At 49.0% G+C, this 25177-nt stretch overlaps 1 protein-coding gene and 1 long non-coding RNA gene across 2 annotated transcripts; one reads left to right on the forward strand and one right to left on the reverse strand.

Annotated features, from left to right (window-relative positions):
• The first annotated feature begins 19 nt into the window (after window positions 1-19).
• Window positions 20-12880, forward strand: PSMD13 (proteasome 26S subunit, non-ATPase 13). Its single transcript, XM_038562886.1, has 13 exons — window positions 20-193; window positions 1579-1657; window positions 5362-5396; window positions 5487-5542; window positions 5987-6030; window positions 6210-6296; window positions 8034-8205; window positions 9346-9425; window positions 9510-9635; window positions 10954-11016; window positions 11564-11644; window positions 11788-11904; window positions 12423-12880. Exons 1-13 carry the CDS (start codon window positions 99-101, stop codon window positions 12516-12518), a joined length of 1131 nt encoding a protein of 376 aa, XP_038418814.1. The 5' UTR covers window positions 20-98; the 3' UTR covers window positions 12519-12880.
• A 279-nt stretch (window positions 12881-13159) lies between these two features.
• On the reverse strand, window positions 13160-14674 carry LOC100856429. Its single transcript, XR_005373266.1, has 2 exons — window positions 14479-14674; window positions 13160-13327 (listed from the first exon to the last, which is right to left on the reverse strand). It is a non-coding gene; the product is annotated as an uncharacterized LOC100856429 (long non-coding RNA).
• Window positions 14675-25177: the final 10503 nt, after the last annotated feature.

The following is a 25177-nucleotide window of genomic DNA, read 5'->3' on the forward strand; positions in this document are numbered from 1 at the left end:
CCCGCGCGGCGCGACGCCGGAAGTGAGCGAGCATTTCCGGCGGCCCTCGCCGTGGTGCTGACGCCTCCGTGGTGCCGCTCCCCGGCCTTCCCGCCGTCATGAAGGACGTACCGGGCTTCCTGCAGCAGAGCCAGAGCTCCGGGCCCGGCCAGGCCGCCGTGTGGCACCGCCTGGAGGAGCTTTACACGAAGAAGTGAGCGCCCAGCCGTGGCCCCGCGTCCCGGGACGGAGGGCGAGGCGGACGCGGGCGGCCGTGACGGGCCGGGGGGCTCGGCCCCGCGTGCTGAGAGGAGGCGGGGGGCTGGGCCCGCGGGGAGGGGCGCTGGGGGGGGCGGGGGGCTGGGCCCGCGGGGAGGGGCGCTGGGGGGCGGAGGGCTAGGCTCACGGGGACAGGCGCTGCGGGGGCGGGGGACTAGGCTAGGCTGAGGAGGGGCGCTGAGGGGGCGGGGGGCTAGGCCTGCGGGGAGGGGCGCTGGGGGGCGGGGGGCTAGGCTAGGCTGAGGAGGGGCGCTGGGGGGGCAGGGGGCTAGGCTAGGGTGAGGAGGGGCGCTGAGGGGGTGGGGGGCTAGGCCCGCGGGGACGGAGGACAGAGCCAGAGGCCGAGTTCGGGGGGTGTCGGGTGCGCTGGGCCCCTGCGCGAGGGGCCGGGATCTGAACCCCCCTTCGGCTCTCTCCAGGAGGGTTCGGGGCTCTCAGGGACGCTCGCTCTCGGTTCCCGTCCTTGTGACTGGAGGGTCCTGGTGTCGCAGCCCGTCTCCGGAGCCCATAAGCCCGAGCGCGGTGCAGCTGTTGGTTTCCCTGTTGCTTGTCTCCGGCCACTCCCCGGGCTTCAGCCCCGGCGCCGCTCTCCCAGGGCCCCTCCTTTCCATTGCATTTCACGTGGGGCTTCACGCCGCTGGAAGATCCCGAAGTTTGGGCTTGGAAGCAGGAGGAGTTTTGCGACAAATTACCGTCGCCTGGCACAGCCACGCACCAGCCCGGCCTTGAGTGGAGAGAAGAACCCGCTAGCCTTGTGTGGGAAAGGGCACCTCCTGTGGCGACTCCCCTGCTAACGCTGGCCTTGAGCCTGGTGCCTTGTACGCGGAGAGGGTGAATACATGTTTGGAGGATGTTCGGCTCTTAGTGTTTTTTGAGAGGAGATTCTTAGTGTTTGGCAATAACTGCATTTTGTATTCTTCAAAGCATTTTATTTGCATTCTTAAAAATTAGACTTTGGTTTCATATGTACGGTCATTTTTCTAGAGGGTTTATTCGTTTGCCCACCTAATCCTTCATTCATCCCATTTACAGGGGAGGAAACCAGCTCAATGTAGAAGAGCCTACATTTCAACTTAGGGGTGATTCCAAATTCGTGTTTTCAGTCAAACCTCATAGTAACTAGAGAGAAACTAAGATGATGTTCTCCGGCCTAACATACTGTTGCATAGCAGAGCCAGGAAAAGAGCTCAGGTTTAGCTTTCTTCCTGTTACACGGTAGAAACTGGCTACTGTTTGTTGTTTGATAGAACCACCACGCTGTGACTCGAGGGGCCTGTGACTCAATATTAGTTTATCTCTGAAGGGCCTTGTGTTTTTCAGATTGTGGCATCAACTGACACTCCAGGTGCTTGATTTTGTGCAGGACCCATGCTTTGCCCAAGGAGATGGCCTCATTAAGGTAAATGATTTGCCATGCCAGGTCAGATGATATAAATTTGCTAAAAGATTTTTAAAAATAAGAGGTGGGCTTTATATTAATACACTATACCCACTCAGCAGTCACTTGAAGTCAGGTACCATTCTAAGGGCTTTACTTATTTACTCCTTACAACAAGATTGGGAGATAAGCATTACTGTCATCCTATTTATTCGGTGTAGAACTTAACACCAAGACATTGAGTAACTTGCCAGAGATCACAGCTAACAGATGGTAGAAGAGACTTCACAGTCTGGCTGTTTTTAAAATCCATGCCTAAAATGCCATCTTACAGGATAGGATAAGATAGCCTTATATCTTATTGTTCATAAACTGTTTTTTTCAGTACTGTTTTTGGAAACTGTTATTCAGAAACTAAAAGTGCAAAATCGGGGGAGAGGGGAAGGCGGATAAACTACAGTGGAGGATAACCATCAGACTCTTACAGATAGCCGTCATCGCTGCTCTTCCTTCACTCTCTGATTCCGCCTGCTTGCCCAAATGCTTTGTCTTGGGTAGTGTGGAAGGCAGAGCCCTTTTAGAGTTCTATCAACGGGGAAAAATAAAGTTCTCTGCCCCAGCCTTCCCCACACTCCCTCACAAACCCCCAACAGTTTGTTCAGTGGTAGCTTCCTCTTTGAAATCTTTCCTGACATCTTACTCTTTGATGCCTTTCTCTCAGATGCTGAATGAATCAGAGATTTATGCTTGCATTGGAACAAAAACTAGTTATTGATAGCTTGAGGTATTCACCCCGGATACATTACTTTATACAAGCCTCCAGTGAAGCTTACTTGCCACCTTCTTACCCCACCGCCTGGTGCCCTAAGACCTCCTCGTGTTTTATACCCACAACATGTCACTACTTCAGAGGAACTTGTATTCATCTGCAAACCTAAAAATTTGGCTGGGCATTCTGTTTTCTGGATTATGTCAAAAAAAAATGACAAGTTGGGTCTATCTTAATATTTGTTCCTTGAAGTTTTAAATTCCAGTGATGAAGTAATCCATGATTATTCATCTCTGTTCTTTGCTTCCTTGTCTTTAAATCACTTTCTACACAGAGCAAAATATTCCTTCAACCCACAGGTAACATAACACTTACTTAGGTCGGCAGGCTAGAGTTTACTGTTTCAGTGGACAAGCAAACCTTTAAAAATTGTAGGGACTCAGCCCATAGGACTTGCAGATATATATATATATATATAGTGTTCATGAATCTGCAGTCACCAGTAGTAATTTTCAGTTTCCTTTTTCTTTATTTTTTTATTTTTTTATTTTTATTTATTTATGATAGGCACACAGTGAGAGAGAGAGAGGCAGAGACACAGGCAGAGGGAAAAGCAGGCTCCATGCACCGGGAGCCCGACGTGGGATTCAATCCAGGGTCTCTAGGATCACGCCCGGGGCTAAAGGCAGGCGCTAAACCGCTGCGCCACCCAGGGATCCCAATTTCCTTTTTCTTTGAAGAGGTTTTTGCTTAGGTAATTCCATAAATTATAGCGGGTATCAGAAAAGTTGAAAATATCTTTTTTTTTTTTTTTTTTTTTGAAAATATCTTATTGATGAAGAAGATATCTTTGAAATAGTCTTTGGTAGTGAAAAAGCCATTTTATTTAGATGGCTCTTTCTGGGTGCCAAATTTATTTATTTATTTATTTATGACAGTCACACAGAGAGAGAGAGCGAGAGAGGCAGAGACTAGGCAGAGGGAGAAGCAGGCTCCATGCACCGGGAGCCCAACGTGGGATTCGATCCTGGGTCTCCAGGATCGCGCCCTGGGCCAAAGGCAGGCGCTAAACCGCTGCGCCACCCAGGGATCCCCAAATTTATTTATTTATTTATTTTAAAAAGATTGTATTTATTCATGAGAGGCACAGAGAGAGAGAGCCAGAGACACAGGCAGAGGGAGGAGTAGGCTCCATGCAGGGAGCCTGACTGGGACTTGATCCTGTGTCTCCAGGAATCACACCCAGGGCAGAAGGCGGGACGGGGCTAAACTGCTGGGCCACTCAGGCTGTCCTGGGTGCCAAATTTAAATAATAAAGTGGCTCCTGGGGGGACATTCCCCCCTCCCCAGTTTTATTGAGAAATAATTGACGTGTAACACTGTGTTAGTTTAAGGTGTGCAGTGTAATGATTCGGTACATGTATATATGCAAAATGGTCACAGTAAGTCTAATTAACATCCGCCTCACATAATTATGCTTTTTTTTTCTTCTCATGATGACAGCTTTTATGATCTACTGCCTTAGTAACTTTCAAATATACAGACAGTATTATTAACTGTAGTCACTGTGCTGTACATTATATGTCCAAGATTTAATTATTTTATGACTGGACGTTTGTACCTTTTGACCACCTTCACCCGTTTCTTGCACCCTGCTCCCAGCCCCTGCCTCTGGCCACCACCAATCTGCTCTCTGTATCTGTGAGTTCAGTTTTTTAGGTTTCACGTAGTAGTGAGTCACACAGTACTTGTCTTTCATTGTCTTAGTTTATTTCACTAAGCAAAACTCCCTCCAGTTTCGTCCATATTGTCCAAAAATGGCAGGGTTTCCTTCTTTTTATGACTGAATAATATTCCGCACTCTGTGTGCATATATACCACATTTTCTTTCACAGGGACATTTCCATCTTTCTGTCTTCCTATCCCAGAGGAATTGCAGACTCTCCTTATCCGAGTAGACCTTATCTCGAGGCTCCCTCCTTCCACTCTGCCCAGTTACTTGACAAGCTCAGAGTTCACTGTCAGCTCCCCTTTCCAGCGAGCAGCAAATCTCTCAGACCCTGTTGTTGCTCCCTCATCTCCTGTCTTGACTAGTGGCCTCAGCTGGTCTCTGTCCCTCACTCTTCCCTCCCTCCCCTCCCCTCCCCCAGTCATGCTTATCAGGTAGGAGTGAGGTCAGGAGTTTCTATGGGTTCAGGCTTGACTTCGGGGCAAGGACGGGGGCCCCAGTGCCTCCCACTGTCTGTGTCCTTCAAAGTGCTCCTGAAACTGCAGCGTTTGTTTGCTTCAGTGCTTTTGCACATGTTTATTCCCATCCAGAATTTTCTCCCAATGCCATACCTCCTCTCCCATACCAAATTTGTCCAGGTCTCTAACTGCTCTTCCTTCCTTAAAACTCAGTTATCACCATTTCTGGAATCACCTTCTTTGGAACCTCTCCTTTTGGCTAATCGACCCATGTGGGTTTTTTCCCTTGTTTGTAAACTCACAGTATTGTCATTTATTTGTTCACAAGTCTGCTCTCCTGGGACAGGAATCCTTGAAAGCCCAGCTTTTATTTTATACATTCTGTGTCTGTAGTACCTAGCAAAGAGTCTGTATAAGTACTCAAGTGTTTGCAGAATAGCTAATAAATTTGGTAACATAGGCTGCAACCTTCTAAAATATGAAGGTTAGTGAATCTTTCAAATTGATAGTCTCTTTTACTGAAAGTATTTTGGAGAAAGAATGTAGGAATTGATCTTTAGGAGATTGTTATAGGTCAGGGATCTAATTTCCAGAAAAAAAATCATAGGTTCTTTCATAATCCATTGGTGATTAATACATCTAAATATGGGTCCCCTGTCATTTCACAAACATTTCTGTGGTGCCTGCTGTGTGGCAGGCATTGCAGTCATGTTCAACTTTGTAGAATGAAAGACATCCTGTAATCACTCTACGTGTTTTGGTTCCACAGCTTTATGAAAACTTCATCAGTGAATTTGAACACAGGTAAAACACCTTTGTCAGTTTTTTACTTTGAACATTAACTTTGAACATTGATACTTAATGACACTCAAAGCCTGGTGATTTTTATTTCAGGGTGAATCCTCTGTCCCTGGTAGAAATTATTCTTCACGTAGTTAGACAGATGACTGGTGAGTCTCACTTTGTTTCATAAAGAAGCAGATACAAATGGTAATTAAAATGATTTCAAAATATAAGTTAAATAAACTTTACATTTTGATAGAAAATAACAGCCTCGGGCAACCTAGTTGGCTCAGCGATTTAGCTCTGCCATCGACCCAGGGCATGATCTTGGAGACCCGGGATCGAGCCCCACGTCGGGCTCCCTGCATGGAGCCTGCTTCTCCCTCTGCCTGTGTATCTGCCTCCCTCTCTCTCTCTTTCTCATGAATACATAAATAAAATCTTTAAAAAAAAGAAAATACCAGACTCTAAGTTACCTTTTTATTGTATGTTCTAACCTAAAGATTATCTTACCTAAGTGTTGTGATTGGTAGGAACCGATCTCTAAGGAGACACTGTCTTTTTTAAAAGATACTGTGCTTTTTTTGACATTGTTCTTCTGTCTTTTCTAGATCCTAATGTGGCTCTTACTTTTCTGGAAAAGACTCGCGAAAAGGTAAATGTGAAGTCTGAGTCAGATCTTTAGAATATGCGTGACTTATAGTTTGTGTTTACGTTTGCTACACACACTGTAGAGATCAATTTGTTTCTAGTCATGTAAGTGAAGCCATATGCAGATGTTTTGTTAATCTTCTGCCCACACTTCTCAGGTTCCCTTGTTTCTGATGTCTGTAGGTGAAAAGTAGCGATGAGGCAGTGATCCTGTGTAAAACTGCAATTGGAGCTCTAAAATTAAACATCGGGGACCTACAGGTTACAAAGGTAATGTTACCATAATACGGGCTTATCTTTAGTTTAAAAAGTTGTTTATGGAGTCATGGGGGAAAATCTCATTTTTTCTGTTTTAACTTTTAAGGTGACTTTACATTATAGAAAAGTTGCAAACAGCAGAAAGAACTCTCATTTACCTCCCTCACACACTCTCATTGCCCCATCATTCTCTGTGTGTGCTTGTAGTGTTTTGTTTTGTTTTTTCCAAAACCATTGAGAGTCAGTTGCTGATATGAGTCTTGTTACCATTTAACATAAGGGGACTGCCCTGGGTGAGCACAGCACGTCCATCAGCAGGGTCCAGACAGCCTCAGACTGTTCACATGGGCCCTCGCTGACCAGGGTCAGCTCACTCAGTGCACCAGGTCACAGGCTGCTCCTCCTCTCTCTCTGCCTCCTAATCTTTGCTGAAATTTCCTGTCCTTATTTTTGATTTAGTGTAATTTTGGGGACAGATGTGGATATCAGTGGCAGTAAAACCAACTTGTGTGGTCAGTCTACCTTAGTGAACCAGAGACTACATGTGTGTTTATGTTGTTTGGGTTTGTGTTAAGAAAATATTGGGGTAACCGTTCATGTTCTCATTGCCCGGAAATAACACTTCTTACTTTTTGTTGCTTCCCAGTTCTAGCCTTCATACATACTTATTACATTTTGCTTTGAAATATTTAACACCTCTCGAAAGCCACAGAATACTGGAAGGAATCCCCACCCAGCATAGGAATGACGCAGCACTGCACAGTCGGAGCTGCTGGGCCCTGACAGCACATTCCTGCTCCAGCAGCGCTCTCTGCGCATGTCCTGATGCTCACTAGACAGGGATGTGTTCCGTCTAAGTGAGGTTTAGTGTTGTTTTAAGTTCACGGGCTCAGTGTGAGGTTTGAGAATCATCGTGTTGGTACCTGTGACCCATTCGTTCTTACTGGCCCTTCATATTTCACTGTGACTTTCACAGTGTATGGGATTCAGAGTGTTCAGAGTGTTAGGAACAGTGCTGTTATTTATCTCGGCATTTCTATGGCTGCTTCCTCGTGTATGTGGGCACAATCTCACCAAGGCACGTGCCTGGTGTGTGCCATCTGCCTTTACCAGATGGGGTCAGACCTTTCCCCAAGATGGCTCACACTACCCTGGCACCATACAAGCACTTCCAAAGCTCCGTATCATCAACACTTGGTATTTTCAGACTATTTAATTTTTGCCAGTCTGGTGAAGATGAAATGCCATCTCATTGGGGGTTTATTGACCGCTCCATTCATGTCTCCACTTCTGTAAATTGCCTGTGAATACTTTTTCTTTTATCCATTTTACGGTGCTACTTTCCCCTCTGTTGATTAGTAAGAATTCTTTATATAGCTTTAGTTGTACCCCCTTGCGGGTTATGTGAAAAATGTCCTTTCCCAGTCCGTATAGCTTTTCTTTCTTCTGTCTTGGATGAACTGAAGCTCTCTATTTTAACATAGTCTTGTCTGTCTGTTTCCTTAAAAATGTTTTAAGTCAGGGCCGCCTGAGTGGTTCAGTGGATTGAACATCTGCCCTCAGCTCAGGTCATGATCCCAGGGTCCTGGGATCAAGTCCCGCATCAGGTTCCCTGCTCAGTGGGGAGCCTGCTTCTCCCTTTTTCTCTGCCGTTTCCCCTGCTTGTGTACATTCACGCTCTCTCTCAAATAAATCTTTAAAAAAAAGTTTTAAGTTAAAAAGAAAGGCGATTTTGCCTCCTGCATGTAGGAAACAATTGAAGATGTCGAAGAGATGCTCAACAACCTCCCTGGTGTGACCTCGGTTCACAGTCGTTTCTATGACCTCTCCAGTAAATACTATCAAACAATCGGAAACCATGCATCCTACTACAAAGATGCTCTGCGGTTTCTGGGCTGCGTCGATATCAAGGATCTGCCAGGTAACATGGAGCCGTTAAAGTCCATGTCGAAGGAGCGTGTTCTTGAGGCGTAGTAGCAGGTCTGGGCTGGGAAATTACTCTGGTATATCCATCCATCCACTGAAGAAAGCCCAAGTGGTGAGAGGGTGGAAAGAGCCATGCAAGCATTAGTTTCTATGTGAGTCTGCCTTCAGCATTTAGCTCAGGTGAAAACAAGGCTGCGCCCTATAGCCCTTCCCTGTTCCTTCTCTGTCTCCCCTGTTCTCTGAACCAGAGGCCTTGGTGAGAAGCCAGCCATGTCGACGCCTTGGCCCCAGCTCATGAAGGGTGTGGTGAAGCCCTATACCTGAGAACCTGGTTCTGGAAACTGAAAAGACCCAGGGGGATTCCTTACAAAAACCTTTTCAAGGATTTGAGGAATGGAAAGAAAAGTGAACAATGAGTTTTAGGAAAAGTGCAAGGAGTATGTTTAGAAAAGAAATGTGAGCCCATTTTAGATGTTTCTTGCAGTACACTTGTTGAAGCGTGGAGGCCAGCGTCCCGTAGAAATGTTAATGCAGTTTTAATTCCAGCAACTCCAGAAAAACATACTGGAAAAATCAAGTAATGCAGGCAGGCGAGGGGAATTGTTGTGTAGGAACAGAAGTAGGTTCACTCTAGTCCAAAAAGAGGCTAGATGAGGTGATTTTAAGAGAAACAAGGTATTGCTTCCAGGGAGTAGCTGAAAATATAAATAGATTCACGTATTTAGGTAAAGATGAGTAAATAAACGTCTTTCCCATAAAACCCCTATATATGGTTCCAGGTATAATTTAAGGTAGTCCAGTACTTTAACAAAAGATGACTAGTGGGGCGCCTGGGTGGCTCAGTCACTAAGCAGCCGGTTCTGGGTTTCAACTCCAGTCACGATCTTGGACGCCCTGAGATTGAGCCCCGTGTCGGAGCTTTGTGCTAGGCATGGAGCCTGCTTCAGATTCTCTCCTCCCCCTCCCCACCTCTCAAAAAAAAAAAAAACCCAAAAGAGATAAAACAATTTTCAAAGGCTTTGTGAAATAACCATCGCAGGAAATGGTTTCTTTACTTTTTTATGAGATTTTTAAAGCCAAACAGGACTGATGCTCATAACTGGGATATGTCACTGGAGCTGTGTTGTTGCTGTAGTGTCTGAACAGCAGGAGAGAGCTTTCACGCTGGGACTAGCAGGACTTCTTGGCGAGGGCGTTTTTAACTTTGGAGAACTCGTAAGTGGACCCTGGGCACAGATTTCTTAACAAGGGGGAGACTAATGTGGTTTTTTTTGCCAGCTAACCATCTCATCCTCGCAGCTCATGCACCCCGTGCTGGAATCACTGAGGAGCACCGACCGGCAGTGGCTGATTGACACCCTGTATGCCTTTAACAGTGGTAACGTAGAGAGATTCCAGACGCTGAAGACTGCCTGGGGCCAGCAGGTCAGTCAGGAAGGACAACTGAGCGCTCCTGCCATGCTCCTGGCTCTCGTTCATCCTGTGTCTGTACATTTATTCCACAGACATTTTCTGTTCACTTGCCTGCTACACACCAGGCACTAGGAAGACAGATTAAGACAGGCCTGTCCTGCTCTCAGAGCAGAGGGTTAAGGGGCTGGTTACGGTACTTAGTTATTGTGGTAGTGAAAAGTGTGATGGGGGAGCGTCATCTGGGTGACAGGGGTGTCACAGAAAACTACCCAAAAGAGGTAATGCCCTTTGTCTGATCTTAGGCATGGGTAGAGTTTAGCCAAGTGAAGAATATGAGAAGAGTACATACAGCAGAGGAAAGGGAAGCCTTTCGCATGTTGCTGAACTGAAACAGTCTGTGAGGCTAAAGTGACTGAGTGATGAGAGCTGGGGAGAGCCTCGGGTGTGGGACGGCAGGACAGTCCTGCAGGAAGGGAGTGGTCAGTATAGAGGGAAAGGGGTGGGCAGGGGAGAGGCCAGCAGGCCAGGAGAGGAGCCATTGGGAGGTGTGAATTAGGGAGAAGAGGTATTAAATGAGGACCTGAGCTTTCATAGTTAAGCTTATTTTTTTAATGAAATTATTAGAAGCAAATATTACTAAATTGTTCATAGTGATAGGGATTATGGTTGTATTACTGTTTTTTACACTTTTCTGAAACTTCAATTTTTTTAAATTCAAAATAAGCTAATAGAAATGACACATAATGGAGCTGAGTAGATGTGAATGGGCTGTGAAGAGGCAGAGAGCAAATCCATCCAACCCCAGCTGTAGCGTGTGTTGATCTCTGAAAGAAACAAATGTGCCGCCTGGCAAACAAGCTGTCTGGCTGTAGAAACCTAAGGAAAAAGAACTTCAGGGGTGTGTTGCCAGCGCTATCGAAGCAGCGAGGGCCCATTTCAGGGGAGTGGGCTCTTTCTGAAGAACTTTTCCTGCCTTGTCTCTGTGGCAGAAATGGCCCCAGGAGCTCTGCCTGTGTTGGGGTGTGAGTTCTTAGATGATTGAATCAGGGAATTCATCCTCCTTTTTGTCTCTGCTCATCAGTAACCCATGACCGAGTCTCCTTGAAAGGCCTGCACCTGGGTCCTGGCCCCTGGTGTCCCTGGCATTAGTGTAAATCTTCCCTCGTAAATGGCTTATGCAGGAGCACGGTTTTTCAGGGATGAACCAGTTAGTGATGTCCTGAGAGAAGTGAGCCTCCGGGACCCTGCAGTATATGGTGTTTTCGTTCGATCTGCTGTAGAAAAAATTTCAAAGCCCAGGTTAGGTAAGTGATGTCTTTCTCCTTTTCAGCCTGATTTGGCAGCCAACGAGGCCCAGCTGCTGAGGAAAATCCAATTGTTGTGCCTCATGGAGGTAAGCAAGCTGCAGGAACTACTCTGATTTCAGACCCTGCAGATGAGCCCTCGGGGTCCTGCACACTCTCTAGGCTGCACCCCCTCTCCATCACCTTCCCTTTTTTTCTGTCACCATTTGCATTTTTAAGTTTGTATGTGGGTCTCATCTTCGACGATGACTGAGCTAGAGTAGCTGCCGCCTCGTTGTATGCACCATTCTTCATCAACATGCTCGTCTCTCTTTCCCTGTAGAGTGTAAGCTTCTTAAGGAAAGCAGCCTTGTGGGTCTGGGCCAGCACACTGTCCCCAGCTCAAGCACTTGCTCAGGGCATGAATACTGACCGTTGCCGACAGTGGCTGTGGAGTTCAGTTCACTGTGTCCTCTTAAGCATGGAAAGCTCGCTCCTAATAAGATCCACGGCTACTACGGTTAAGGAAGAGTTTAGCGTATGCGATAGTAATAGCTGTATTTTCAGAACATGTATTATCAGAAGCATCCTTATGAGTCAGCTCTCTGACAGTCTTTATTTGGAAAAATAGTTAACAAACAAAAAAATGTTTTTCAGATGACTTTCACACGACCTGCCAATCACAGACAACTCACTTTTGAAGAAATTGCCAAAAGTGCTAAAATCACTGTGAACGAGGTACAGCTTTTGGATTCAGGAGGGTCAGTGGGAAAGCCCAGAGGGATCAGGGCTCCTGTGAGCATGCTCCAGGCCCAGACCTGGTGTCATGTCCCCCCACACGCGGGGCCTTGGGCTGTCTCCCATGGCCGCTCTCTGCGCAGGTGGAGTTGCTGGTGATGAAGGCGCTCTCAGTGGGGCTGGTGAAAGGCAGCATTGACGAGGTGGATAAGCGAGTTCACATGACCTGGGTGCAGCCCCGTGTGCTGGATCTGCAGCAGGTAACACAGTTCATGTCCGTGGGTGGTTCATATGCTCTCTGTGCTTGTCTTGGTTTCACTTGGATGGAAGCCATTTAGGAAGAAAGCAGTATTGACAGGGGATTCTGGAGAATCTATTACTGCTGTTTGGAATAAGGGTTTTTCAGAGAACCTAATTTAATACAAGCCTGGGTTTGAACCCTGTGTTTAAAAGCTTATCCTAATTACAGTGTTGGCTGTGCTGATGATGCCTTTTAATCTTAAAATTGGTACTCAGATCAAATATGTTCCTAGTTCTGTGGTTTGAGCTCAGGTCCATTTGTCCATATTTGCTGGAAATTTAATCCTGTGAATTTCCTCTATTCTTGCCTGCTTTCTTTCATGCAGGTTTTTTTTAAATGTCATTGCGATAAGAACTACCTGGGATAATCCCATCTCGCACAGCCCACTCCCCCAGCTCTGATGCACCATAGAATTAGCTGGAGAGGTGCAGCTGTGATTCCCAAGTATCCTAACACCCTGGTCCTGCTTTGCCTCAGATCAAGGGGATGAAGGACCGCCTGGAGTTCTGGTGCACCGACGTGAGGAGCATGGAGATGCTGGTGGAGCACCAGGCCCACGACATCCTCACCTAGTGCCCCTGCCTCACCGTCTGTGGCAGCTGGGAAGACCTGTGTTCCTGAGGAAGTAGGGGGTGGGATTGTGTTTGTGGAGTGGGGACTGTTCTCCCTGCTGTGAAATCAGGACGTCACTCATGGGGGGCCCGCCTGCAGAGAGAAGCCTCCTTTGTGGGGGTGTCCCGTAGTTCTCAGTGGGGAGGGGTCACGGGTCTCCAGTGAGGAGGAGGCGGGCAAGAGTGTGTGTGCGCCCCGAGGAACGAGGAGTAGCCCTCAAGTGTGTGGGGATGCCACTCAGGCTCATCTCCACCATCTACCTGTGTCAACATCTCTGCTGTTGTTCAAGAATGTTCCTGTAATAAACGCCTTTGTTTTGTCTATTTGTGGTTCTGCTTTCTTAGTCTTAGCTCCCAGGTCAAGCCTAGGCCCAAGAGATGATAAAGCAGGAGATGAGAGACGGCTTGGTGGGGGTCTGGCTTCGGCCCTCTTCTCCTACCCTGGGAAAAGGGCGTCTCTGCATGTACGGCCACTGAGCAGAGCTGGGCACAGACGTGTCCACTGCGATCGACAGAGTTGTCCACCCACTACCACCCAGCCGGCCCTCAGCCCAGGGCATCCAGGGAGGGGGGATGCTCATATAGAAAGAATCACCAAGTGAACACTAGGTGGAGGGAAGGTTTAATGCGATCTTTCATCCAGTGCCTGGATCCTGAGCTGCGGGGCCTTCATTTGGTGGAGCCTGTCTTGTAGCTCTCCAGGTGGAACAGGACCCAGCCCGCGGGGGTCAGGAAGCTGAGGAACATCACGGATAGCCCGATGGCTTGCTCCTGGGTGAGGAAAGCACATGTGAGTCCACCAGGCCAGTACCAACATTCCTGGGTCACTGCAGTGTGGACCCCTGGCAACCAGAGTGGCAGTCCACACTTAGGGACGTCCTGCCCCACCCCCTGTGCTCCCGTGGGACCCCTCGGCCCAGCCTGACATCTGGTGTGTGAGTGGGGACACTGGTCCTCAGCGTGGACTTGGGCTGGCAGCCCTCTGCCTATGCAGCAGGACCCTCTCCTCAGCGCCCCCCCAAGAGCCTGCTGGGCCTGGCCTTGTGTGCCTCGACCTTGAACTCCTGACCTGGCAAAACATGTGCACGTCAGGTGCTGTGCGGGACAGATTCTGGCCATACAAGGGCAGGGTCATTTTCCCTAAATGGCGGTCCTGCTCAGAAGCCTGGACAGAGGAGACAGGACTCCCTGCACTGTGAGCCATGCCACCCGGGGCCCGGTTCCAAAGAACCTACTACACTTCGCCTTCACTCAGTTTCTTCCTGAAACAGCCTGGGCCCAATCATCCCTGCCCGTTCCCTTAAGCAGTCAGACGCCAGGTTGGAGACCAGTCCTTCCTTTTGACTTTGCCTCCCAGTGGTTTCAAAGCAACGTGAGCCCAGAACGAGGCCATTAGGCCGGGTTCTGAGCTTAGCCTCACCACGTGACCTTGAACAGATGACTTTCTAAACTTAGTTTATTGCTGCTTAACACAGAGGTAGTTGTGTGCTCTCCTGGAGCCTGAGGGAGCCTGAGGGCTGTGTTTTCGCCTGTGCTCTTGTGGGCCTTCTGGGCAGCCCACTTTCCCCACCCGTGGGCGGTGAAGCTGGAGTGTACACTGAGTGCCCTTCAAGCTCTGCCGTTGGCCGGAGGGCAAGTGGGGGCCTGAGAACAGAAAGACCAGCATCCCCAGCTGACCGCTAGCTGCTTTAGGAGCCTGACCTCCAGGCGATGGACCCAAGGACCCCCTTCCCCCTTCCTGGGGTGGGGGCTGATTTCTATCGCGAGGATCACCTGCGGGATCTGTGAGCCTGAGAATACAAGTCTCCTCCCCTTTATCAGCCTGGCCTCCCGTGTCCTCCCAAACCCACCTCATCTGCAAAACAACGCAGGACTGCCCACTCCCCGTGCTCCGGCCAGCACCCCTCCGTGGAGGTTCTTACCATGGGAGAAGTGGGCGTCCTGGCCGGCTTGGCAGAGACGTGTGCCCTGGGGACCACCCAGCCCCTCAGGGGCGTCTGCAGCAGCCTGGGGGCCAAGGCCAACTTGAGCATGGTGGTCCAGCCGCACTCCGGGAGTCCAGCAAGGTCCGTGTATCCGCTCGGCACGTCCTCTGCTCACTCGGGTGCTGGGGCTTTTTATAGCTCAAGTGGGGAGCGGCAGCTGTCCCCTCCTGTCACGGTGCTTGGCCGACAGGACACCAGCTTGGAAGCGGGAGACCAGCGGCGTCAGGCTGCAGCCTCCAGGCCCAGCCTGTGCTGTGGCCCCCAGGGGCTTCGAGCCTGTCCCCGTGCAGGCAGGCTTGGCCTTCTCTGCGAACAGCCTGCAGGTCTCTGTCAAGAAGGCGCCCGACAAAGAGGCAGGACTGGGGAAGTCGGAGAATTTGAGAAAGCAGGGGGGGAAGTGACAGGATTTAAGAGGAACCCAAGTTACTGGAGTAGCCACTGACAGCGCCCTGTGGAGCTATTTCAAAGTTCTCCAACTTCGGGATTCCGGGCTGAGCTGCCCCGCCTGTGGATCTCCGTCCCGGGCCCGGCTGTGAGTCCGAGCGGCGCAGCCTCACCCCCAGAGGGGACCCCGCGTCTGCAGCGCCGGGAAGCCCAGGGGAGCTGAGCAGACACGCTGAGCCCCGAGCAGGCCCGGGGTGCTCTGGGCCCACGTTGCTCGTGAGGGGTCCCAGGGCCATTTGTGCTGGGGCTGCGATGCCCAGCGGCCCCGGAGAGTCGGCCTGTGAGCCACCCCACACCGCGTGTGAGCTCGGAGCCTCCCGGTCTCTCTTCTCTTCGTTCTTCAGAGACTGCGTCGCTCATGTCTTCCCACAACGATCATCTACTCGAGAATTTGTTTTCCTGCTCTGAGGGGTTGTGTCCCCCTGTCTCACTATACAACCCTCCGCCCCCGCTGCTCATTTCCCCAAAGTCACAGACGTGACCAGATGTGACCCACCGTCGACCGCAGTGACTCTGCTCCAGGACAGCAGTGGCCCTGAGCCCCTGGGCTGAGTCGCGGCCAAGCTCGCATCCCCAGCAGCTGCTGCAGCCCTCTGTCCCTGCTTACTGGATGCTGAACCCCTGCTCCAGGTCCTGCCTGAGCGCTGCCAGCCCGTCCACCTCCTGCTGAGCGCGTGGGCCTCGGGGTTGCAGCTGCTGACCGGCCATGGTACTTAGGGTGTGCCGATGCTCATGACCGCTGTCCCCACCCTGAGCGCACTGGCCGAGGCCCTGCGGACCATCCGGGCCGGCCCATCCGCTGCCCGGCTGTTCGGGTCCAAGTGTGAGCACCGTGCCCATTTCCTCCGCTGCTCACACTCCATAGGCCCCAGCCCCGCCCAGTCCAACCTTGACCGTGTGCTCCGAGGCTGCCAGCCCAGGGCCCCCGCCCAGCGGCCAGGGTGGCCCTCGGGGAGCCGCCGCCCCGCCCACCCGTGCCCCGCCCGGCTGCTCCCCTGGCTTCGGGGCCCTCAGCTGCTGCCCTACACCCTCCTGCGGCCTCGCCTGGGTGGCCTTTGCCTCCTGTTTCCGAGCCCTCGGGCCCCGTCCCAATGTCCCCACGGCCTCCCCTTGGTCGCACCCACGTGCTGATGGGCTGCTCTCGGTTGCCTGAGCCATGAGGACCAGGCCCTGCTGGCTGCCCTGAGCGGCTGGGCCTGGCGGGCGAGCAGCACTGCGGAAGGCCGCAGGGGCCGGTGTGGCCGCGGGGCAGCGGGGACAGGCCCGAGCGTGGCTGGTACTGGCGTGGCTCGGGGATGCGGGGCCCGGCAGCAGTTCGCTGCACCGTCAGCGCGGCCTGGATGGGCATGTGCAGCCCGGGCGCTCCGTGGCTGTCGGGCCCAGGAGCACGGCCACTGTCCTCCCCGCGGCCACGGCATGGCTCGTCCGTCGGCCTCCGGGAGGGCTGACGCCTGACTCCGCAGTGGTTCTTCCCGGAAGCCGTGGGGTGCAGATGCCGAGCTGCCCGCCCCCTGCATGCAGCCCCAGCGGCTTGGCTCTCCTGCGAGGAGGAAGCGCTCGGGGCGGGAGGACGGCTGCCCTGTGACCTCGGTCCCTCCTCTGCAGTAATCCCTTCCGCCTAAGCCCTTAATCACAGCTTTGGGGTCCGGTTGGGAACAGGCCGCGGGTCACGATCCATCACGCGCCTACAGTGTTTCTTCCTGCACGAAGGAGGCCCGCTGTCCGCAGGCGCCCAGGCCTGGTTCCCAGGGAGGGCTCCTCTGCGTCCCCAGCCTGGGGGGCCGGGGTGTAGGGGTAGGGTGCCGCCACATGGAGGACGCCCTGCTGAGGGCCACGGCCCAAGGGCGGGAAGCGTCCCCCCCTCTCCAGAGGACCTCTGCGCACCAGCCTGCCCCCCTTTGCCTGCGTCCCCAGAAGCCTGGGCTCTCCAGCCTTCCCTGGGCGCAAACGTGCCTTCCGCGTCTCGGTGCTCATGTCGCTTTGGGGGCTCCTCCGGCCACCGCAGTGAGCTTCAGACTTCACCGTGACCAAGTTTTCAGGGTTCAAACCAAACCCTACACAGATCCATCCTGCCCGCACCACACACAGATGCCGCCGGAGGTGGGGAGCCTGGCACGGGCCCCCTTCATTGCCCCAAGGCTGCACGATGCCCCCACAGAGTGCTGCTCTGTGCGCTGGACTCTCCTCCACCTGGAAGGACAGTGCGATGACCCACAGAGAAAGGGGCAGTGGCCAAGTGGGGGACTAGGGGTCATGTTGAATAAGACAGTAAAAGGCTCTGAGGGGTGCAGGGTGGGATGAGTCCCCCCGCCTCCGTAACTGCAGGAGAAATCAAGGCTTGGAAAAGGAGCAGGGCCCGGGACCAGGGAGAGCCAGGCCTGGTCCCACCTGTCATGGCAGGAGTGGCATCAGGAAGGGCTCCCGAGGGCTCTGGAAGGTCGACGTACCCTGTCGCTTGGGTCTTCACCCCCATCTCCCTCCTCCACCCACACCTGGCACATAGCTTCCCCTGCCCTTGCCCTCACCCTACCGCCCCTGGGGAGACCAGCCACCTGCACACATCCTCCCTCTCAAGGCCACGGGCTTCCTGGAAGGTCTGGGGTCACATTGTGGGCACATGGCACCACCCTGTGTCCGTACCCGGAACCACAGGAGACAAAGCAGATAGGCTGACCATGAGGCACAGGTTCTAGCGTCAGGGACCCAGAAAACAGGCACATGCATGCAAACGTGCATATTACTCATTTTTAGATTCTATTAACTTATTTTAGAAACAGAGAGCAGGTGCAGGGGGAGGAGCAGAGGGAGAGGGAGAAGCAGACTGAGTGCTGAGTGCAGAGCCTGACACGGGGCTCGATTCCACGACCCAGAGATCACGACCTCAAATCAAGAGGCAGACGCTCAAACAACCGCACCACCCAGGTGCCCCAAACTTTTGAAAATAGATTTCATCACTTAAAACATCGGTTCTCAAAGTCTGGCCCATGGACCAGCAGCATCAGTGTCACCTGGAAACTTCTAGAACTCATTTAGGAAGTCTGGTGGTCTCGGCTGCCGTGACAATAGCTCTCCTAGGGAACTATGATGCACGTATATGGCTGAGAACCATTTTGTGTCATATAAAAATTTATGCTTCATGATACTTTGTTCAAAACTAAATTTCCACTTCCAAAAAGATTAAACTCTCACCCAGACTGCAAAACTCAGCCCCTTCCCTTTATCCACAGACACAGGTCCACTGCGTGCTTCTCAGCCATGCAGCACCGAGTGAACACTCAGCTCGTGGGTAGAGATGGAGTCTCCAGCCGCGCCTTCCTCAGCCCACCTCTGCCTCACTGCCCTGGAGCCCGCTCTCAGAGGGGCCTGCTCATGTGGGACGTGCCCGCAGACACTCCAGGCCACTCCAGTCAGTACTTCACCAGCACCCCGTTCTCTGGCATGACGGCTAATTGCATGTGTCAGCTCTGCCGGGCCCCGATGCCCAGATATTGGGTCAAACATTATTCTGGATGTTCCTGTGAAGGCGATTTTTGGTTGAGACTAACATTTAAATGGGTGGACTTAGAGTAAAGCAGATCACTCTGCACAATGTGGGTGGGCCTCGTTCAATCAGTTAAAGGCCTTGACAGAACAAAGACTGATTCCCCAAGCAAGAAGGAATCCTGCCAGCAGATGGCCTTTGGACTCGAGGCACAGCATCAGCTCCACCCTGGACCTCCAGACTGCTGGCCCACTCGGCCCATTTTGGAGTCTTCCACGGTCACATGAGCCCATTCCTTAAAGTAACCCCCACCCCAGCCCCACACACCCTGTTGGTCCTGACTCTGTGGTAGGACTCTAATGAATATGGTCACAGGACTGTGCCAGCAGAGGGCCCCTGGGGGCTCAGCAGTGGAACACCTGCCTTCAGCTCCGGGCGTGACCCTGGGGTCCCAGGATCGAGTCCCAAGTCGGGCTCCCTGCAGGAAGCCTGCTTCTCCCTCTGCCTGTGTCTCTGCCTCTCTCTCTCTCTCTTTCTGTGTGTCTCTCATGAATAAATAAATAAAATTTAAAAAAAAATGTGCCAGAACAGAAGCCCTTTAGCTGCTTTGTCCTTTCACCTTTGGCAATAAAAATACAATTGTTACATTTTCCTGTCTTTAAATGATACTAATGTAACCCAGACATGCCACTAGCAGGAACGCTTCACACCACCGAGACCTGAAGCATCACTTTCTCTGGCTGTGTCACGAGCGGTCACAGACGTAGCCAGCCCAGAACGGTGTGCTGACCGTCTCCAGGGTTCTGGGTCAGCAGCCCCGGTGTGGTTGCTGGTCCTTTGCTCAGGTCTCACTTGCTGACCTCAGGAGTCCTGGGGCCATGGTTCCCATCCGTGGCTCAGGGTCCTCCTCCAAGGTCAGCTGGTTGGCAGAGTTGAGGTCCTCGAGGGAGTCCTGACCCCTGGCTGGCCGTCGGCCGGGGTCTCTGCTCACGGAGGCCACCCTTGGATCTTCGCTCCCTCAAGAAGTAATTCATAACATCTTGTTTGCTATTTCAAGGCCAGCAAGAGAATCTTTCTTGCTTCAAATCCTTCTGGCATTTTTTAAAAAGATTTTATTTATTTATTCATGAGAGACACACACAGAGAGAGAGAGAGAGAGAGAGAGAGAGAGAGAGAGAGAGAGAGGCAGAGACACAGGTAGAGGGAGAAGCAGGCTCCATGCAGGGAGCCCGACATAGACTTGATCCCGGGTCTCCCGGGTCTCCAGGGTCACGCTCTGGGCTGAAGGCGGGTGCTAAACCGCTGAGCCACCCGGGGATCCCTTTCTGCTCTTTCAGGGTTTCAGGCCTGCCACTTTCAAACTGGAACTTCAGGAGATCCCTGGGTGGCTCAGCGGTTGAGTGTCTGCCTTTGGCTCAGGTCATGATCCCGGGGTCCTAGGATCGAGTTCCGTGTCGGGCTCCTTGCATGGAGCCTGCTTCTCCCTCTGCCTCTGTCTCTGCCTCTCTCTGTGTCTCTCATGGATAAATAAATAAAATCTTAAAAAAAAAAAAAAAAAAAACCCTGGAATTTCACCATCAGGTCTCCTGGGGCCCCAGCATGTCAACTGCAGATCTCGGGACTTCAGTCTCCACCATCATGTGAGCCAATTCCTTGTAACAAATCTATAACTGTCTGCATCCTGTTAGCTCTGTTTCCCTGGAGAACCCTGGCTAATGCAATTAGTGGGGTACATTTGTCACAATTAATGAGCGAATATTGATGCATCATTATTAACTAAAGTCTACACTTTTGGGGTGCCTAGCTGGCTCAGTCAGTGAAGTGTCTGCCTTGGGCTCAGGTCATGATCCAGGGGTCCTGGGATCAAGCTCCGTGTTGGGCTCCCTGCTCAGAGGAGAGTCTGCTTCTCCCTCTCCCTCTGCTGCTCCTCCTGCTTATGCTCTCTCTCTCTAATAAATAAATAAAATCTTAAAAAAAAAAAGTCCACACTCTATTCGGATTTCCTCAGTTTCCCCCTAATGTCCTCTTCCTATTCCAAGACCTCACACAGGACCCCACATGATGTTCAGTCCTCATGTCTCCCGAGGCCCCTCTGGGCTGTGACAGCTTCTCTCGCTTTCGGGTTTTGATGACCTTGACAGTCTGGAGGAGGCCGGGTCGGGTATGCTGTAGGAGGTCGCGGTATTGCAATGTGTTGGCGGTTTTTCTCCCCATTAGGCTGGAGTTGTGGGGTTTGGGAGGATGTGCGCAGAGGCCAAGTGCCACTTGCATCACGTCGTGTCACAGATACGCACGTCGCCGTGACTCAGCAAGTGGTGCCGCCCTGGATGGCCTGGCTGTGCTTGCTCGTCGGGGCCTCTTGCATGACGCTGCTCACCGCCCCCTCTTCCATCCCGTGCTCTTTGGGAGGAGAGCCCTCTGCACAGCCCACACTTAAAAAGCGCAGGGTTATGCTCCACCTCCTTAAGGGTAGAATATCTGCATAAATTATTTGGAATTATTACATGAGATATTTGTCTCCCATTTATTCCTATTTATTGTTTTATCCACCTGTTATTATTTATTCAGTTATTTATGTCAGTATGAACTCATGGGCTTTGCTTTATATGTTGGATTATAACCAATACTATTTTACTTTATTTGCTCAATTTTTTTGGCATTGAGAGTTCTTTCTTTTGGCTCCTGTGTCCCTTTCACATACATAGCCTGATCGTTATGGCTTGTTTCTTCCTTTGTTTGTTTTGAGCACTTCCTCAGTTCCTGGCATGATAAAATGCTCCAGCCTCATCTTGCCTATTTTTTGCCCCAGTCTGAAAATAAGCCAAGGAGACCTGGTCCCTTTTGTTGGTGAGTAGCACTAGAAACCAAGATCTGGGCAGTGGGTAGACACATGACTTAATGCATTTGTCAAAATTCATAGAACTTCACAGCCCAAAGAGTGAACATTAATGTGTGCAAATTTTAAAATATCATTAGGATCTCAGGGACTCCTCGAGTGGAACAAAGGATACATATATGAAACAATCACATTATACATATATGAAACAATCTCTGTGAAGGGAGTGGGGGAAGGCGCTGACCCCAGTAACAGGAAATGAGTGGAGTCTGTACAGATAGAGGCAAAGAAACTGCAGTGTGTCACTCCAGCTTATACAGTAGAAAGCCAACTCAATAGAAAACACAAATGAGTAACATAACTGCCTTCCTGGACACATGGCTGCACTACCTTTCCCACCCTTTCCTGCTGTTAGGATTGACCACACAATTCTGAGTGGAAGCGATATGAGTAAGTTCCTGGTCTGACCATAAACATTCTCGTGCATCAAGTTGTTTCCTAGAGCTATGTTTATAGTATGGAGAAAATGGGAATAATCTAGTTTGCATTAGTAAGATACTAGTTAAATAACTTGTGGTCTGAGAAGGTGAAAAGAATGAGATATATTTATATACACCAACATGAAAAAGATGTCCGAACCATATTGGTTGGTTAAAAAACAAATTAAGAAGCATCATATCATATCCACACAATGGGATACTATTCATCAATAAAAAAGGAACAGATATGTTACCACATGGATGAATCAAACTACACTAAGTGAAAGGGCCAGGCTCAGCAACCTACAGTCCACCTCAAGGATTGGCAAACCATCACCTATGAGAAAATTCAGGTCACATCTGGTTTTGGTATCTCCTGTGAGTAAAGAATGGTTTTGTTTTGTTTTTTACATTTTTAAACAGTTATATAAAAAAAGGGAAAAGAAAAGAAAAAGAATACATGCAAAAATACATTTTAAAATAAAGAATAATGAAAATACATCATATGAAGGAGTATCTAGGTGGCTCAGTCAAATAAGTGCCTGTCTTCAGCTCAGGTCATGATCCCAGGGTCCTGGGATCAAGCCCTGCATCAGGCTCCATGCTCACTGGGGAGTATGCTTTTCCCTCTCCCTCTGCCTCTGACCCTCTCCACCACTTGTGTTCTCTCTTGCTCGCTCTAGGCTCTCTCTCTCTCTCTCTCTCAAATTAATAAATAAACCCTTTAAAAAATACAGCATATGAAAACTTGTGAGATGCAGCTAAACTCATGCCTTGAGGGAAACTTACGGTTTTAAAAGGATACATACAAAGGAAGAAAAACTGAAAACCAACGATCTAAGAATTTCTCAATAATTTAGGTGGAAAAACAGCATATGAAGCATATTTAAAAGAGCACATTCCATGTACTCCAAGAAGTAAAAGGAATAAATAAATAAATAAATAAATAAATAAATAAATAAATAAATGTAGAAAATAAATGCACAAGAGAGGTGAAAAATTTTATTCTTTAAGCAATTAATAGAGATATTCCAGGTATAAACTATTCAAGAAAAGTGAAAAATTTTATTCTTTAAGCAATTAATAGAGATATTCCAGGTAAAAACTATTCAAGAAAAGAAGATACAAATATCCAATTTCAATAATGAAAAACAATGAACACAGAAACAAAAATCCTCAACAAAATATTAACAAACCCAAAATTCAACAGTAAAAGGGTCATATGCCATGATCAAGTGGGATTTATTCCAGGGATGCCATGGTGGTTCAACATCCACAAACCAATTAGTGTGATACACCACATTAACAAAATGAAGAATAAAAATTATATGATCATCCCAAAAGATGCAGGAAAAGAAAGCACTTGACAAAATTTAACATCTATTTGTGATAAAAATTCTCAATACAGTGGGTAGTGGGGAAACATACCTCAACATAAGGCCATATATGATAAGCCCGTAGGTAAGATCATACTCAACAGTGAAAGACTGAGGGCTTTCCCTCTAAGACCAGGAACAAGACAAGGATACCCATTCTTGCTACTTTTATTCAGCATAGTATTGGAAGTCCTAGCCATTGCAATTAGGCAAGAAAAAGAAATAAAATGCATCCAAATAAAAAAAGAAGTAAAACTGTCAATATTTGTAAATGACATATTATATACAGAAAGTCTAAAGACTCCACCAGACAACTGTTAGAACTAATAAGTGAATTAAGTAAAGTTGCAGGATACAAAATCAACCTACAAAAAATCTGTTGTGTTTCTATACACTAATAGCAAACTATCAGAAAGACAAACTAAGGAAACAATTCCATGTACAATTCCATCAAAAAGAGTAAAATACTTAGGAATAAAAATAACCAAGGAAGAGAAAGACTTGTATACTGATAATTACAAGACATTGATGAAAGGAAGTGAAGATGACACAAGTAAATGGAAAGACATTCTGTGCTCATATTTTGGAAGAGTTAACACCGCTACAATGTCCACAGTACCAAAGTGATCTACAGATTCAATGCAATCTCTATTAAAATTCCAATGGCATTTTTCACAGAAATAGAATAAACAACCCAAAATTTGTATGGAACCACAAAAGACCTTGAATAGTCAAAACAATCCTGACCAAAAAAAAAAGCTGGAGTTACCATTTCAGACTATATTACAAAGCTATAGCAATCAAAACAGTCTGATATTGATATAAAACAGACACAGAATCAATGTACCCAATGGAACAGAATAGAGTCCAGAAATATATCCATACACATATGGCCATATAATTTATGACAAAAGAGCCAAGAACATACAGTGGGGAGAGGACAGTCTCTTCCACTAACGGTGCCAGAAACACTGGACAGCCAGTGTTGGTCCAGTCTCATTCTCATGCAGAAGAATGAGATTGGACCCCTTTCTTACACCACAGACAAAAATCAGCTCAGAATGGATTAAAGACGTAATGTATGACCCGAAACCATAAAAGTTCTAGAAGAAAACCCAGGCAGTAAGCTCCTTGACCCCAGTCTTGGACATGATTGCTGGATTTGACACCAGAAGCAATGGCAAAGGACGCAAAACTAAACAAGTGGGACTACACCAAACAAGAAAGCTTCTGCACAGCCAGAGAACCATTGACACAACAAAAAAGAAACCTGCTGAATGGGAGCAAATACTTGCAAATCATACATGTGATAATGAGTTAATATTTAAAATATATAAATAGATAGGGGCACCTGGGTGACTCAGTCGGTTCAGCGTCCAACTCTTGATTTTGGCTCAGGTCCTGATTTCTGGCTCCAGAGATGGAGCCCTGCATGGACTCCCTGCTCAGTGTGAAGTCCACTTCCTCTCTTCCTCTCCCTCTACCCTCTGCCAGCTCATATGTTCTCTTTCTCTAAAATAAATGAATAAATCTTATATATATATATATATATATATATATATATATATATATATCATACAACTCAATAGCAAAAAAAAAAGAAAGAAACAATATGATTAAGAAATGGCCAGAAGGTCTGAACAGATATTTATCCAAACAAGACATCCAGATGGCCAACAGGTACATGAAAAGATGCTCAACATCATCAGGGAAATAAAAACCAAAACCACAGTGATGTATTACCTCTCACCTGTCAAAACGGCTACTATCAAAAAGACAAGAAATAAATATTGGTGAAGATGTGGAGAAACGAAAAGCCTTGTGCACTGTTGGTGGGAATGTAAATTGATGCAGCCACTGTGGAAAATGGTACAAAGCTTCCTCGAAAAGTTAAAGACCGAACTACCAGATGATCCAGTAATTCCATTACTGGATATTTACCCAAAGGAAATTAAAATACTAACTTGAAAAGATATCTAAACCCTCATTTTCCTTGCAGCATTATTTACAATGTCCAAGA

The sequence above is a fragment of the Canis lupus genome, chromosome 18 (genome assembly GCF_011100685.1).
Source record: "Canis lupus familiaris isolate Mischka breed German Shepherd chromosome 18, alternate assembly UU_Cfam_GSD_1.0, whole genome shotgun sequence".
Taxonomy (NCBI): Eukaryota; Metazoa; Chordata; class Mammalia; order Carnivora; family Canidae; genus Canis; species Canis lupus.